Source organism: Callospermophilus lateralis, chromosome 5, assembly GCF_048772815.1.
Source record: "Callospermophilus lateralis isolate mCalLat2 chromosome 5, mCalLat2.hap1, whole genome shotgun sequence".
In the NCBI taxonomy this organism is placed as follows: Eukaryota; Metazoa; Chordata; class Mammalia; order Rodentia; family Sciuridae; genus Callospermophilus; species Callospermophilus lateralis.
In genome coordinates this window covers 22,785,850-22,802,943 of record NC_135309.1, presented here as the reverse complement: position 1 = coordinate 22,802,943, position 17,094 = coordinate 22,785,850, and the positions used below count along the sequence as shown (strand labels likewise).

General features: G+C 35.6%; 1 protein-coding gene across 3 annotated transcripts in view; it reads left to right on the top strand.

Annotated features, from left to right (window-relative positions):
* Window positions 1-9,888, top strand: part of Hmmr (hyaluronan mediated motility receptor) — a 30,129-nt gene extending 20,241 nt beyond the window's left edge. For all 3 annotated transcript variants that reach the window (XM_076856365.1, XM_076856366.1, XM_076856364.1), the window contains exons 13-18: window positions 3,263-3,409; window positions 3,669-3,821; window positions 3,925-4,024; window positions 5,149-5,325; window positions 8,028-8,190; window positions 8,770-9,888. In XM_076856365.1, coding sequence (XP_076712480.1) covers window positions 3,263-3,409; window positions 3,669-3,821; window positions 3,925-4,024; window positions 5,149-5,325; window positions 8,028-8,190; window positions 8,770-8,789 — 760 coding nt within the window. In that variant the 3' untranslated portion in view covers window positions 8,790-9,888. The remainder of the gene's footprint in view (window positions 1-3,262; window positions 3,410-3,668; window positions 3,822-3,924; window positions 4,025-5,148; window positions 5,326-8,027; window positions 8,191-8,769) is intronic.
* Window positions 9,889-17,094: the final 7,206 nt, after the last annotated feature.

Below are 17,094 nucleotides of genomic sequence, written 5' to 3'. Positions count from 1 at the left end.
GTGGTCCTTGGGATTCAACTCATCAGTGCTCTATCACTGAGCTATATCCCCAGCCCTTTTTGTTATCTTGAGACAGTTTCACTAACTTGCTGGTCTGGGAACTTGTAATCCTCTTGTCTCAGTTTCCCAGTCTCCCAAGTTACTGTAATTATAGGCGTGTTCTATGACACTTGGTTATTAATTTCCATACCATAATGACTTGCCATAAATTGGTCACTATATTTATTCAGAAATGTTCCACTCCCACTATCTAGTTTAAATTTCATGCATTCTTGAACTTTTGACACTTCTATTTTACTTCCCTGATATTGTTTGCTTAAATTCAAAAACTTTTATGTCCTCATCAAACTTAAAAAATACCCACATGGCTATAAAGTCATACTGTCTTCTTACCTACTAGATTATTTCTATCTTTTAACCTTCAGTGACATCACTATATATTTGATCCTTGTTTCTCAAAATTTTCAACCTTTCTACTGTAATTTTCCCCATCAATATGAATTAATGTTAATGTGCAGTCATCTTTAAAATGCATGATTTTAAAAAAAAAATCTCCTTGACCCTTCCTTGCTTCTTGTACATGTCCAATACAAATCATTTCTAACATGTCTTAACCTAAAATTATATTCCTATTCCCAGTCCATCTTCTTAATAGAAGCTTATCTGTCTGCGTATTATATCTACTTCTTTACCTCTTGCTATTTTTCCTTTAAAAAAAAAAGAAGTTTAATTGCAAAAGATAACAGTGTATTAATATTTTTGTTTATCATAGTTTAGACCATTTGGGGAGGAGGTTTCTGCCACTTTAATATATATATGTTAGACACAAGAATATACATGAATAATAAAGCATAAAGTATAAAATCAATACATGTGAACCCATGAAAGACAACCATTAAGTATAATGATATTCAACAACTTGGTTGTATGAGTTTCGTCTCTATGCCATTTCTGAACAGGTAACACTGTCTCAAAGCCTCCATTTAGTATTTTTTCACCTTTTTCCCCATGCATTATAGTTTTATAACATGTATACCCACACAAATATCACTTATCTAATTTTACTCTTAGCATCAACAGAAATTGTCATCATACCATATGCCATTTCCTATGACTTGACTTGCCTTTTCACTCTGCCTTATGTATTTCTAGAACAGAATTATATTGTTTCATGAGAATATAGTTTGTTCATGGTCATGCTGTGAATATCTGAGTATGAACATACCACAATTTTTTTGTGCATTCTTACTTTGCACATTAGGGTTGTTTCCTTTTTTAAATTTATTTATTATGTTTTGGTTATTATTGGTGGTATATTTAATGAAAATTATCTTAGCGTCTCTTAGTATACAAGTATAAGAATCCTTGTATGTAAATGATAATTTTTAAAATTTAATACCAATCATTTTCTAAAGTGAGGGTAAGAATATACCCAGTGTTCTACTTTCTCACCAAAGCTGCTGTACTTTTAAAATTTTGCCACTATGCTAATGTAAAATGACTTTGTATTGTAGATAATTCATCAGCACTATGAGTTGTAAATATTTTCTTCCACAGTGTAGCCTGTCTGCATTTTCTTCATGGTTTCTTATGATGGGTGGAAATTCTTGATTTTAAATTTGGAAAATTTAATTATTCTTTTAAATTCATAAATTTTATAAGAACTTCTTTCTATCCCGCAACATGAAGATATTTACCTATTTTTCTTCTTAAAGTTTCAAGTTTTACTTTTCATTTTTTCGCCTACAACTGATTACTGTATGTACAATGTAACGAAGACTAAATTTCTTTTTGTTTGTCCCTATGGAGAAATAGTTGCCTACTACCTATTCATTGAATACTACTTCCTTCCTAGTGGTGTATTCCTCTATATGAAACATTCTGGTAAACATGTAGATAAATAATATATATTTTTATATATTTCACTAAAAACTTTTATATATCAGAACATATATGTAAATAACACAATCACAGTGTCCTCTAAAGGAATTTTTCTTCTCAGTGGTTTAAAAAATAGTGCTTTAGAGCAACATGGGAGACTGAGACAATAGGAGGACAAGTTTGAGGCCGGCCTGGTGACTTAATGAGACACTGTGTGTGTGTGTGGGAGGGGGGTGTTAAAAATAGTGCTTCAGGGGAGGGACTGTAGCTTAGTGGCAGAGAACTTGCCTAGCTGGTGTGAGACACTGGGTTCAATCCTAAGCACCACATAAAAGTAAACAAATAAAATAAAGGCATTCTGTCTATGTACAACTATAAAAAAACTTTTTAAAAAATAGTGCTTCAGGAAGTCTTAATTCATTCTATATTATCAGTATGCTAATGACATGAAAATTTCTTTCTTCAAACACACTTATCTTTTCAGATCCATATCATACATCTCTGTGTACTTGATATATTGAAGTAGATATTTTATGATTGCCTGATAATAACCTGCATCAAATAATTATTGGTCTTCTTTCTCTTTCCACCTCTATTCTCTCATTGTTTTATCATTTTTTTTTTAATTGCAAGCAATAACATCTTCATCTTCCAGCCTTTCACTCCATAAATCCTAGACTTGTTTTTCTTTCCCTTTCCACCAACATCCAATTAATCTCTTTAGTTTTTCTGTTCTGCCTACAAAAGAGATCTCCCATCTTTCCATTGTTAACACCTTAGTTTAAGCCTCCGTAATTGCTCACCTGGGATGATAAATAATTGTCTTCCTTTTGATCTCCTGGTTTTCCATCCTCTAATTTTCAGGATCCATCCTCCACATATCTCTGGAGTAATCTACATACAAATTAATGGTTCTCCCTTATTCTTTAGGTAAACCCATTGTGCCCCTGATTGGCTTCATGCCTCTGGCTTCTGTTTCTGCCTCTCTTATTCATTAGATTCCGTTCTGACCCCTTAGTGGACTTTGTTCTACCTCACTGTCATATCAGCTTTATCCTCTGAAATACTTTCCCCTAACTGCCTAGCTAATGCCTCCTTACACATCATGTCTCATCTTAATTCTAAATTTCTTAGAAAGGCCTTTTCTGAATCACCAACCAAAATGTAGGTTCCCCTATTTTACCAACTTAAAGTGCTTTGTATATTCCCTTCATAACACTTACCTTAGAAGCCTGAATTCCTACCTGTGTAAGTGCAGGAATATATTATAAAGTTTTGTTAACTTTGCTGAAGAGTATGTAAAATATAAACTGATTCACTCTATTTGTCATTTTCATAGTAGTTAGAAAAATACTTTAACTTTGTTTTTCTTTTCAATAAGCTATAAAGCATTAATAATTAGTGAGCTAGAAGATCTTAGACTGGAGAACTCATCACTACAGGAAAAAGTGGCCAAGGCTGAAAAAAGAGCAGAGGATGTCCAACATCAGATACTGACAACTGAAAGCACAAATCAAGAATATGCAAGGTATGAATAAGCTGCTTGCTCACACTAATACCTTAGAACCATTAAAACTTCTTAATATTGTCAAAATCCAGCTACTAAGTGGTGCAGGGAATTGTCCCGTGGCTTGCTTTTGGTCATCTTAAATTATAAATTTTTTTTTAAATCCATAAAATTAAGATACTTGAGTTATTTGGGGTATTTTGGTTTGATTTTAAAAAGCAAGAAGTGAAAGAAAAATCAATGTCTAAAATATTTAGTGACTTTTCTCTCAAATTCAAAGGATGCTTGTAGATCTAAAGAACAAATCAGCACTGAAAGAAGTAGAAATTAAAGAAATGACAGTTTCTTCTCTTAAAAAGATAACTGATTTGCAGAACCAACTCAAACAACAAGATGAAGACTTTAAGAAGCAACTGGAAGAGGAAGAAGTACGGTAAGTTAGAATGGGAAAGTGAGTACCATGTAAGGGTTATTTTTTTCTAATTCGTAATTAATTTTTATAATTAATGTTTTCTTAATTTAATTTTCCCATATAGAAATGTTGGAAAAGAAAACACAGTGGCAGAATTAACTGAGGAAGTTAATAAATGGCGTCTCCTTTATGAAGAACTGTATAAGAAAACAAAACCTTTTCAGGTTTGTCTCTTAGAATTAAACTTATATGTGTTTATTTTAAGTTCTAATTAAAGATTTATAAAATGGATTATGCATAAAATTTTTCCACCTTTATTGAAATATAATTTAAAATTTTACTAGACTTAAATTTTCATGCCCTTGTCTTTTTTATTAGTTATTGATGCACCTTTATTCATTTATGTGTTTATATGTGGTGTTGAGAATCGAACCCAGTGCCTCACACGTGCTAGGCAAGTACTGTACTATTGAGCCATAACCCCAGCCCCCATAGTTTTTAATATACTCTTTACAGGTTAAAAGTTGCTTTCTAGCCAGGCACAGTAGCGTATGCTATAATCCCTGTGGCTCAGGAGGCTGAAGCAGGAGAATCAAGAGTTCAGAGCCAGACTCAGCAACAGCAAGGCACTAAATAACTCAGTTGAGACCCTGTCTCTACCTTAAAAAGTACAAAAGTGGGGCTGGGGATGTGGCTCAGTGGACAAGTACCCCAGAGTTCAATCAGAAGGCTGTCCTGATAATAAACTTTCGATGATTAATCTATGTTACTTTGTGATGTGCATTTTGTTATGATCTATCTCAAATATTATCTTTTTGGGGGGTGGGGGTACCAGGAATTGAACTCAGGGGCACTTGACCACTGAACCACATCTCCAGCCCTATTTTGTATTTTATTTAGAGACAGGGTCTCACTGAGTTGTTTAGCACCTCCCTGTTGCTGATGCTGGCTTTGAACTCATGATCCTCCTGCCTCAGCCTCCTGAGCCACTGGCTTTACAGGCAAGCACCACTGCACCCAGCTCAAATAGTATCATTTTAAGAGAAGAAATGGATAAATGCTAAGTTTGGCACTTAAATACAGTAAAAACACATTGGTTATAACATGAGATCTATCTGTATCAGATAGATCTAGTTGGTTTTCTTGTTTCTTTTCCTCTGTCTTAATGATATTTAAAATGAAAACTAAAAAACGTAAAAGATTTATCAGAAAATCTGTTGAGATCCTTGAAAATAGGTAAGCATACTGTGGTTTGGTTTGGTTTGGGGTTTAGTTTTTTATGCTCTGTATGAAACCTGTAAAATTTGATAATTTTAAGTCTTTATTTCATTTAAAAAATCTTTTCTAGCTTCAATTGGATGCATTTGAAGCAGAGAAACAGGCTTTGTTGAGTGAACATGGTGCAACTCAGGAGCAGTTAAATAAAATAAGAGATTCATATGCGGAATTATTGGGTCATCAGAATCTGAAGCAAAAAATCAAGCATGTTGTGAAATTGAAAGATGAAAACAGCCAACTTAAATCGGTTTGTAAAATAGCATTTAGTTTTATTAATAGCATTTAGTTTTATTTAGTATTCAAGTTAAAGGCTTAATATCTTATTAATAATATTTAAGTATGATGAAAGTCTTCTATTTCAGAAAAAAAATAACAGTTTACAGAGAAAATTCGGAGAATTAATGGATTTATTTTAGTGTTTACGAGGTGGATATTCAGTGTTCTCAGGTTTTCCAGCTATGGTTTAATACATTTAAAATTACTGGTGTAGTTGGAAGAATGTATAAAGCTTTACACATTCATTTCTGTATGCAAAATAGCAAATTCCTTGATATAAATACCATAAAAGCAAACAATGTTCAAAAACACTTGTATACTTAATTTTTTTTTAAGTTGTAGATGGACATAATACCCTTTATTTTAATTGTTTTATTTTTATGTGGTGCCGGGGATGGAACCCAGTGCCTCACACATGCTAGGCAAGTGCTCTACCATTGAGCCACACCCCTGGCCCAAGATGCTTAAATTTTTAATAGGCTTACTGAGATATAATTCATATCCCATATAATTCCCCCACTTAAAATACACAATTTGTGGTTTTTAGTATATTCACAGATGTATGCAGCAGCATCACAATTATAGATCACTTTTTATCACCTCAAAATAAAATCCTGTTCTTTTTACTATTACCCTCTTATCTCCTCATTCTATCCCAGCCTCAACCTTAAGCAACTACTAATTGATTGCCTCAAATAATAGGTAGTCTTTTTGACTGTCTTCTTTCAAGCAGCATAATATTTTTAAGATTCATCCATGTTGTAGAATGTTTTAGTACTTCATTTTTTATGGACTAATAATAATTCATTTTGTGAATAAATATTTATGTATTCATCAGTTAATGGCCATTTGGAGTTTTTTCTGCCTTTTGGCTATTATAATAATCGTACTGTAATCATTTCCATACAAGTTTTTTCTCCAGGGGCAGTAGCCAGTAATCCCAGCAACTAGGGAGGCTAACACACAGAAGGATCCCAAGTTTGAGGATAGCCTCAGGAACTTGGCAATACCCTGTCTCAAAAAAAAGGACTGGGTATGTAGCTCAGTGGTAAACCACGCTGGCATTCAATCCCCAATATACTCCCCCTAAAAAAATCCAAGTTTTTATATGGACATGTATTTTTATTTTTCTGGGTTATATGCCCAAGAGTGAAATTGGTGGGTTTTATGGTAGCTCTGTTTAATCATTTAAAGAACTGTTTTCTAAAGGGGCTATACCATTTTACTTTCTATCAGTAATATAGGGTTTCATTTTCTCCACATGCTCACCATTATTTGATATCACCTAACATATTAGTGTGTATAAATTAATACCTGCCTTGTAGTTTTCACTTGTCTAATAATGTCGATCTAGGGTGAATACTGCCAAACATGACAACCTTGCCTCCCAACACTGTTGTACCTCTAATGTTGCTATTCAGGGAGGTACAGTTTGGGTATGCTTAGTTACTCTGGCGTAAGTATTGCTTTGGTAGTGCTATCTTCCTGTCTTTTACTGACACACATGACTGATAACTCTACTAGTTGCTGGTTCATGGCTGTTTTCAGTAGTGTTCTAAGGCATACAAATTGCCTACAATATTAAATAATCAAATTCTGGTTCATTTGTAGGAGTGATATATGAGAGTACTGTGTGGTATTTATTCTGATTCTGGAAAGGCTCATCCCAGCTGTTTTATTCCCCATTTCTGTCCTACAAAATTAGCCACTTACAATTTAGACTACCCCAAATCTTCTCCCAGTTCCTTTTAACCACAACCCACCTCTGCTCTTTAGAGCACACTTAAGCTTCATCTCTGCATGTGAAATCTCTTCCAAGTGAACTCACTTCCCTTGGAAAGAAATTAGGAGCTATTTTATGGTGTATTTTTCCTTCAGACAATATCTGAGCTATAATTCTAGAACTGAAATTGGGGATAGTGGGAGGTTTTTTGAATTTTATATCTGCCCTTAGAGCTGAGGTCTTGCAAGGAAAGTTTCTCAGCTTGCCTTTTCTGGCATGAAATTGTGCCTGAACAAGGGTGATCGGGGTCACAGTATTTTCAACATACTGTGTCCCAGTCAAACCCCTGTACCACAAGTGAGGCTGAGCAGAAGAAGGGATTTTCCACCCTCAGCTGCATTTGCACAGGATATAACTACAGCAATAGAAGCTTTTAGGCAAGATGAGAAAGTCTGATGCCTTGATCTTGCTGGCAAGAAGTCTCTGGAAGTTGGGAGGGAAGGAAGGATTATGTTGCTAGAGCAGTTGGGGTTGAAATTCCCCAGACTTTCAGGTTTCCTACAGATTTTTTTGTGGCTCTTTTTGAATAAATGTTTCTTCATTTAGTATTTTGCCTTTGTAGCCATTTTCAGAGGCCTTAATTGATTGCCTTTTTATAAATTTTTTCATTAGAAAGTAGGTTAGCAGAGCTTACATGGTATCATGCCAGTAGTTGATTTCTGCAATTTCTTTTGAGTAGAACTTTTATTAGAAAAATAACTTTGTACTTACAGAGAAACAAAAAGACTTAAAAGTCTATCTCACTTGCATAGCTGTTCAAAGGCATTTTGTAATTCATTTTTAAAGTGTAATAGTGATTTTTTCCCAGTTTGCCTGCAACATTGGTAATAATACATTTCTACCAACATGATCTTTAATAATTGTTTATTCTCTATACTTTTCTCATGTAGGAGGTGTCAAAACTCCGATCTCAGCTTGCTAAAAAGAAACAAAATGAGAGAAAACTTCAGGAAGAATTGAATAAAGTTCTGGGTATCAAACACTTTGATCCTTCAAAGGCCTTTCATCATGAAAGTAAAGAAAATTTTGCCCTCAAAACTCCATTAAAAGAAGGTAAGAAATGAGTACATGTATAGAACTGTCCTCTTCCTTTGGATTTGTTTTCACAGCATTTAGCAACTTACCTTTTTTTATGAATTGTGGAAATTTGTTGATACCTTTATAGATAAGAAATTCTTCCTGAGATTGATTCATATAATGCTTTTCTTTCCTCCTGTCATACTCTTTCTGTATATCTAGATCCTGTCTATTCTTTAAACCCCTTTAAAATTAGATCTTCCTTGAAGCCTTGTTTTACTTTTTTGCTTCTATATTCTCCCTGCCAAAATTTTTATTCCCTGTATAAAACATTTACATTTTAACCTAAATGTCTCTTAGGCCTTTAATAATAATTTTCTAATTTGTAGTTTTGCAGAAGCAAATTTTCTCTTTTGGCTGAATCTTTGTGTCTTTCACTATAAATCCAAGTAGGTTAAATAGTATATAAAGAACTATAAACAAAATTAAGCTGCAGAGTATAAATATTGTTCCATCTGCCTTCTAGAACATGAGAAGCCTCTTTTTAATTTATAACACTTGATGAAATTTGTTTTAATTTTAAAAAATAATAATACTTCTTAATAATCTTCCTAGGCAATTCAAACTGCTACTGAACTCCTGTGCAGTGTCAAGAATCATGCAAGTAAATGTCTGAAAAACCTGTTGAAGATTATTTTATACTTACTGCTATTATTGTTGATATTATTATTATGTTTACAATGGGTGTCTTATAATGTTATATTTAATGTGAATTTGAGCATTTGAGCTTCCTATCCTCAGATATATAAAGGAAGTTCAACTTTTTTCAGTTAGGAGGGAGTTCAACTTTTTTTGTTTTTTAACCAAAATTTCTGATGACATTTTCTATTGTAAAGTAACTCCTTATACTTTATTATTTAATTCTAAACATTCTAATTGGCTTTTTGGTTTTCAGTACACACCATCAAATTAGCATCTCTTTAAAAATGACCGTTCAGATTATTATTCCTCTATTCTGTAACCTCAGTTTCAAGTTTCTAATTATCAGATTATTTTAGCTTGATTCTGGAGTCTTTTCTAATCTGAAAAGGATTAGAAAGGCTTAAATACATTTTGCTCATTCTTGCTCCTGCTTTGATATACTAATAATGTCTATTCTAACCTACTCATCATCCATCCATTTGTCCAATTCAAACATGAAATAAGGACAGACTTAACTCCTAGTAACCTCATTATCGTTTATCAAAGTCACTGAGTTATTTAATAATTTACAGATTCCTAGACTCTCTTAATTTGTAATTAGGCTTATCAACCTGCACTTTTAACAAATTCTTCAAATAATTATTAGATATGCTAAAAATCTTATAAACTTTGCAAGTAACCTCTTTAGAGAACTTGATTTGTATATCTAATGAAACTTTGTTTAGTATTTGTGTAATATGAAATAAAATCACAGAGTAAATTTACTCAGTTATTAAATTTTCATTTTATGAAGCTACATTAATCTTTCTTTAAGATATATTTATTTTCTTTGTTCCCCCCACCACCACCACCACACTGGCCCTTGTTCCCAGTAATCACAAATGATACTCTTTAGAAAGTGGTAATTCTCCCTCTGCTATATCTGATTTGCACAATTGTGTGATTGTAAAACACCATTTTTGTAATGTTGATGGACTAACAGACAATCACAGAATAGTTTTTCTTAATAAATTATTTTGTCAAACCTTAGTACATGGTTGAATTTTAAGCTGTGATTATTTGAAATAGGTTTAGAATAAAACAAATTAGAAAAATTGTCCAATAAAATCAAATGGTTTAAGACTGCTTTTAGTCAAGCTGAAGTAACAGCAAAATAAACACACAGGTGCACTGCTGGAAGTTCTGCTTACTGGAAGGGTTTCCCTTCACCACTGTTATACCCAAATGTCCCAGAAAATGGCCACAGTGTTACAGCTCTCCACTGTAGAGGGTAGTGGCTGCATATCATATTGAATCATCTACAAAAAAAGCACAAGTCTTCTCCTCTATCAACTGATTATAGGAAACTCCTACAAGGTCACAGGTACAGAACGGCAAAGAAAAGGCAGTAGTGGGCATATGGGCTAATTCTTCATGTAACTTGTACTTTTGTGGCCTGTTTGGGCCCTATCACCTATATACCAGTTTCATTTAACGATGGGGTGCTGCTATTTACATCCAACTTTATGGCTTGGTGGATCAGATAACATCCAGTTCACAATTAGTAGCTCAGGTTACATGATAACTGGTGGCCTGTGGACAAGTGTTATATATCCACTAAGGCCTAAACAGCAGGCCATGAGCTGTTTCTCAAAAGGAGTGTACTTATTTACAAAGGATGGCAGGTCTTTGCTCCAAAAAGGATATACCCCTTGATTTACCTATTGAGATCTACTATGAGCTCCAAAGAACATCCCTATCTGAAAGTGACATTTCAAGTGTCATTAGATCTGACAGATTATGTAGCCTGAGCAGCTGAGAAGCTTGAGCAATAGTCTGGACCTATTACAGATCTTCCTCCTATTCTGTTCTGGGCCCTACTCAAAACTAGCAGTTTTTCAGGTCACTCAGTATTGACCACAGTAACACACCCAAATAAAGAATACATTTCTTCCAAAATTCGAAGAGGCCCACTAGGTGGTGTACCTCTTTTGTGGTTATGGGAAGGGGCAGATGCAACCACATTCCCTTCACCTTAGAAGTGATATCTCAACATATATCACCAGACCCCTAGAAATTTTACTGAGGTCCTTGAATTTTTGCCAGATTATATTCTGGCATGCAAATGTCTTACTCATGAGTCCAGTCAGCCTAATATCTATGTAATGGACCAATGTAATACCTTGTGGAAGGAGAAAGCAATTAATATTTCTGTGTACTAAATTATGACATAGGGTGGATAGTTTTTATATACTTCTGAGTTAGGCCTTACCAGCTGAAAGCAAAATGCTTCTGCTCAGCTTTGTAAATAAAGAGGAAGAAAAAGAAATTTGTCAGATCAGTAGTTAGATACTAGAAACCAAGAACTGCATTAATTTGTTCAAACAATGAAAACACTTTTTTGGTACTGCAACTGCAATGGGAGCCATCCCCAGTTAAATTTAGGATTATCCAATCATTCTCCAAATTCCATCTGTCTTCTGCACTGATTAAATAGGTAAGTTGAATAGGGATGTGGTGGGGATCACCACCCCTGCATCCTTTGAGAACTTACAGCACTGATCTCTTCAAGACCCTTAAGAATTTAGTACTAATGATCCTTGGTTTACAATTATTTCAAATGTACAATTTTGCCAAAGCGGCACACATTAAATAGAAACAGCACTTCAGCTTTTGAATTTTGATCCTCCCAGGCCAGAGCTATGGGTTATAATACTCTCTTGCATGCTGAGCAGTAGTAGCCAGCCACAGCTCTCCATATTCCACATGATAAGGAGGGAAAACAACCAATACTCTAGTGTGTTTCCAGCATTTTTTGGCAATTGTGTTTTGTGTTTTCATACCTTATGTCTACAAAATGCCAATCGCTGTCTCCTGTACCATACAACCATTCTGTTTTTATTACTGTACAGTCATACTCAGCATAACAATGTTTCAGTCATTGACAGAATGCATATATGTTGTTCCATCATACATCCTATAATGTCACTACATAATCAGAAAAATTTCTGATTATGTAGTGACATTATAGGAATCATAACATAATAGCACAGAACATTATGTGTTCATGGTAAAGCTCCTGCACTGCCAGTCATGTGAAACATGTGCCAGTCATTGCACATTCCTTATGTATAACATTGAATAACAGATGACTGTTAGTGGCTTATGTATTTATTATACTTTAAGAGTATACCCGGGGCTGGGGATGTGGCTCAAACGGTAGCGTGCTCGCCTGGCATACGTGTGGCCCGGGTTCGATCCTCAGCACCACATACAAACAAAGATGTTGTGACCGCCGAAAACTAATAAATAAATGTTAAAAATTCTCTCTCTCTCTCTCTTTAAAAAAAAAATAAGAGTATACTCCTACTTATAAAAAAACACAGTTGCAGGGCTAGGGATATAGCTCAGTTGGTAGAGTGCTTGCCTCGTATACACAAGGCCCTGGGTTCAATCCCCAGCACCACAGAAATAATAATAATAATAATACAGTTGCAACCATGTTAAGGTGGCAGAAGCTTTACAATTCTCATGTTTACCATGTCTCTGGATTGTTTCAAAAGGATACATCAAGTGATTGATCTTTACCATCTAGGTTTGTATAAGCACACTCTAATGTTTGCATAATGATGAAATTGCATAATGACACATTCCTCAGAGATATCCCCATTGTTAAGTTATTAGATTATGTGAGATATTCAACACTTTCATTATAAAGTAGGCTTTGTGTTAAAATTATTTTGTCCAACCATAAGCTATTGTAAGCCCATTAAGGTAGGTAAGTCTAAGTTATGATGTCTAGCATGTTAAGTATATTAAATGCATATTTCACTTTATGATATTTTCAACTTAGGATGAATTTATCAGGGTATAATCCCATCTTAAGTTGAAGAGCATCTATAATGCTCTTGGGTTTTTTTGGTTTTTTTTTTAATACTTATTTTTTAGTTTTCGGCGGACACAACATCTTTCTTTGTATGTGATGCTGAGGATCGAACCCGGGCCGCACACATGTCAGGCGAGCGCGCTACCGCTTGAGCCACATCCCCAGCCCCAATGCTCTTGGTTTAATAGATAAAAGTCCTAGTGGCTTCTACTTAGCCTTCCCACCATAGTTGCTTACACTTCACAGGTTAGAGAATCAATATGGGGATTTTGCCATCTGTTGAGTATGTATTCTAAACCAAGAGAAATAGCCACAGGATACACTGGGAGATGGGCCTGCATAGACACTGTTCAACACTTGGTGGGCCACATTGACATTTTGGGTCTGTTGAAATTTGTGTCAGTACAATGCCAGTATCCAGTATTCCACAAAAGTTGATTATTGTCTTTTACCTTGTATAGAAACCCTGTCAAAAGGCTGTAGGTCCCTTTGGGAAAGACTGGGAGACACTTAACACTAAATTCTTAGTAATGTACTAAAATCCTTCCTTAAAGGACCCAGCCTCTGCTTTCCTCAAGGACTTCTGTACACTGACTTAAGTCTGAGAATTAATTCGGGGTCTAAGATTCTTTCATCATTATGATTCAAGTTAGGTTTTTGTTCACTTGACCTAGAATTTTTGTGTTATACATATTAGGTAAGAAGTTAATAGACTTCCTGTCTATTTCACTCACAGGAAAACCATGATCACCAAAGCCATTGGTCTAGGCAAGCAGACTATTATTACTCCTCTGGTTCTGATGTCTATTTTGAAAACTGTGCCACATTAACTTCAGTGATTTTTTTTTTCCCCAATCACTTTACCCCACTACCCTGGGGTCCATTATTCCCCTTTCATTTAAATTTCCCATATCAGAAACTACAGTTATCACAGTGTGAGGTCTAGCCTACAAAGATTGACCAGGAAGCTCTGAAAAGAATACCTACCAGGATACTGTTACTATTTGGATCTTAAATGTCCCCCAGAGACCACTTGTTGAAGACTTGCTTACCTGCTGGTGGCGCTGAGGAGAGGTGGTAGAAATATTTGAGGCAGAGCCTAGTGAAAGAAGTTATGCCATAGGGGTAGGCCCTTGAAGGAGATATTGGGACCTAGACCCTTCCTCTTTCTTTGTTTCCTGGCCACCATGAAGTGAACATATGTTTTGCCACATGCTGCCAGCCATGGTGTTCTGCCTCACCATGGACCTAAAGCAACAGGACCAAGCAACACCAAATGAAATTTCTGAAACTGGGCCAAAATAAATGTCCTCCTTTAACATGATTTTCCAAGGTATTTTGTCAAAATGATGAAAAGCTGACAAATACTTAACTCTGAGACCTGATTAGTACATTCATTGGCGGGAACAGACTGGACAGGGGTGATTGGTCACCCCTAAGCGGGGTGAACATTCAAACTGATTGGTTTTGGGGCTTGGATGCCTGCGTGCCAGGCTACTTAGAGTCCCAAGTTATTAGACAGCCAGAGGAGTCAGTGAGAATATTACTGGGCAGTTCAGGTATTGTCCTAACAGCTATAGGGATTACAGGTTTGGGGGGGTAGCAGAGGAACTTAACAATACTTGGTCTTTTACTTTTTAACCCAAGCCCTGCAGTTTAGAAACTTTACAATGTCCGGTCTTTTACACTTTAACTCAGGCTCTGCGGCTTAGAATCAGCTTAGAAATTTTACCTTTACAATACAAAATATATACCCCATAGCCATGCCCCCCCCAATTAACCACTTCCTCCAGCCACACCCAACCTGCCTCTAGTTACCACTCAATCTCATCAGGGATTAATTCACTGATGAGGTTAAGACCCTCACAATCCAATCATTTCTCCTCTGAAACTTCCTGTATTGTCTCAAACATAAGCTTTTGGAGGACACCTCATTTCCAAACTATAACAGTAGGCCATTTTTTCTTCATGGTTCACCTATCCAAACTGTAAACTCCTAAATTCCCAAGCAGCAATATGACTGGATCCAACTTTATGTTTCTCCCATCATTTATTCATATCCTTAGTATCCTTCCCCACACATTTCCCCAGATTATTTTCATATAAATGAGAAAATTCAGGTAATTTCTTTTGGAATATTGTGCACCTTTTCATGGGTAACACTTCCTTATCTTAGGGAGCCTATGAGGCTTGAGTCTAGTTATAGGTCTATTTATCCCAAAGATGGGTGATGAGGAAAGTCCTTCAAAGAATCAGCATTGTCTACCTTGACAACTGGCTCAGAGGTGGGAGGGGAGGCCATTATAATTTTCACAGACAATATGAGGTTAATTCCCTCAGGCAAGGTTGGAGGGTATTATAACCAAATACAGGGATGCTGCTTCCACTGGGCTTAGGGAAGCCTCTTCTACTGGCAAAGAAGACTTACCAGAATTTAGTGGTTCTTGTATTTCCAGTTTCATGGAGATCTTTTCATGTGTTATCACAACTTAAAGGATTCCATTCTTTCCCAATCGGTACCCTCAGTTTAATAATAGACATCCTGAAAAGTTGGGATTTCAACTTCAGCTGCAAGTCAGCCAGTGGGAAGATGAGATTCTGTGTTTAATTTTCATCAGCCTGAGCTGTGCAGTGACTCGAGATAAGTCTCCATAAGGGCACACATAAACACTTGTAGATCATGTTTGGTCACTTGAGCTAAAAACTGGAATTCCTGAACTCATCCTTTGTTAGCATCACTTTATCAAGTGATATTAGGAACAATCGGTCTACCTCATTTTACCCAACAGTTTTCCTAAAACATTTGAAATAGTCACCTAGCTCCTTGCCTTTTATAAGTGGTTGACTAGGAGTACCCAATGAAAATATTTTATGTATCTCTATTGCCAAACCATTCCATGGACTATCTTTATTTCTGGAAAGAGGATTATTACATCTATATACATATTCCATCTGGAAAGAGGGGTATTAAGTTTCATGAGAGTGCCAACTTCAGAATCCCTGAAAAGCAATTCAGAAAATTTATCCTTAACCTTTTGTTCCTTTTGAACCACTCTAGATACCAAAACCTGTATTAGTCAGGGGTTTCTAAAGAAACAGAACCAGTGGGAAATAAATAGAAAAGGTATTTTATTATGAAGAATTTTGGCTCATATGATTTTGAATACTGAGAAGACCCATAATCAGCTATTTTTAGGCAGCAGACCCAAAAGACAGACACAATTCAGTCCAAGTTCAAGGGCTTAAGAACCAGAAGAGCAGATGGTGCAAATCTCCATCTAAGGGCAGAAAAAGTCCAATGTTGAAAGTTCAAACAGGTAGAAGGGATGAATTCTCTCCTCCTCTGCTTTTCTATTTGGGCCTGATTTAGAATCTGCTTTACTCAATCCAGCAATTCAAGTGTTAATCTCATCTGGAAACACAGACACACCCAGAAACAATGTTTAGCCATATATCTGGGCACCCCTATTCCTTTCAGGTTTACACATAAAATTAATCATTACACTGGACTTGGGAAACCAGTGCATATCTGGCACAACTCATGCCCTATGTATCTACAATATCCTTTAACATAAACATCCCTTAAAATAGGGTGGGGACTCAAGGAAGTCTGGGTTCCTATATGTGGATGGAGCTGGATATTGAGATATCTACCTTGTTACAAAGGTTACTTGAGTTCAGCTCACTGAATAGTCCTTTAAATCAGAAGTCATCCAAGCTTCAATCACCAGTCAAATTTTGTTAGATTTTTAGAATATAGCTCAGGGTAGAGTGCTTGCCTACAATCTTCAAGGCTCTGAGCAATAGAGTAGCTTGTGTGATAGATAGTTGGGACTTCTTGCAGTGCTTTCTCCTATTCTAAACTGCTTCCTATTCCTCGTTCATTCCTCACTAACATGTCATATAATGTCATCGATGTAACAGACTAGTGTAATATCTTGTAGAAGGAAAAGGCAATCAAAATTAAGTTAATCCCCTTAGAACAGGCTGTATAATGCTATAACCAAGCATGGCAAAGCTGTTTCCACTGGGCTTAGGGAAGCTTCTTTAACTGGCAATGAAGATTCATCAGAATTTAGCAGGTCATTCTCTCCAGATTCTTCATTGAAGGCTTTCTACTCATTTCAATCCTTACGAAAGTGTCTGTACCATGTAAAATTTGTACTTAAATACATGTATATGCTTTTTTAAAAAAAGGGGAATTAAATATATATATATATATATATATATATATATATATATATATATATATACACACACACACACACACACACACAACATATTTATGGATTGCAAGGCAAGCCTAAGAAACTTGGCAAGAACCTCAGCAATTTAGCGAGAACCTGTCTCAAAATAAAGAATAAAATGGACTG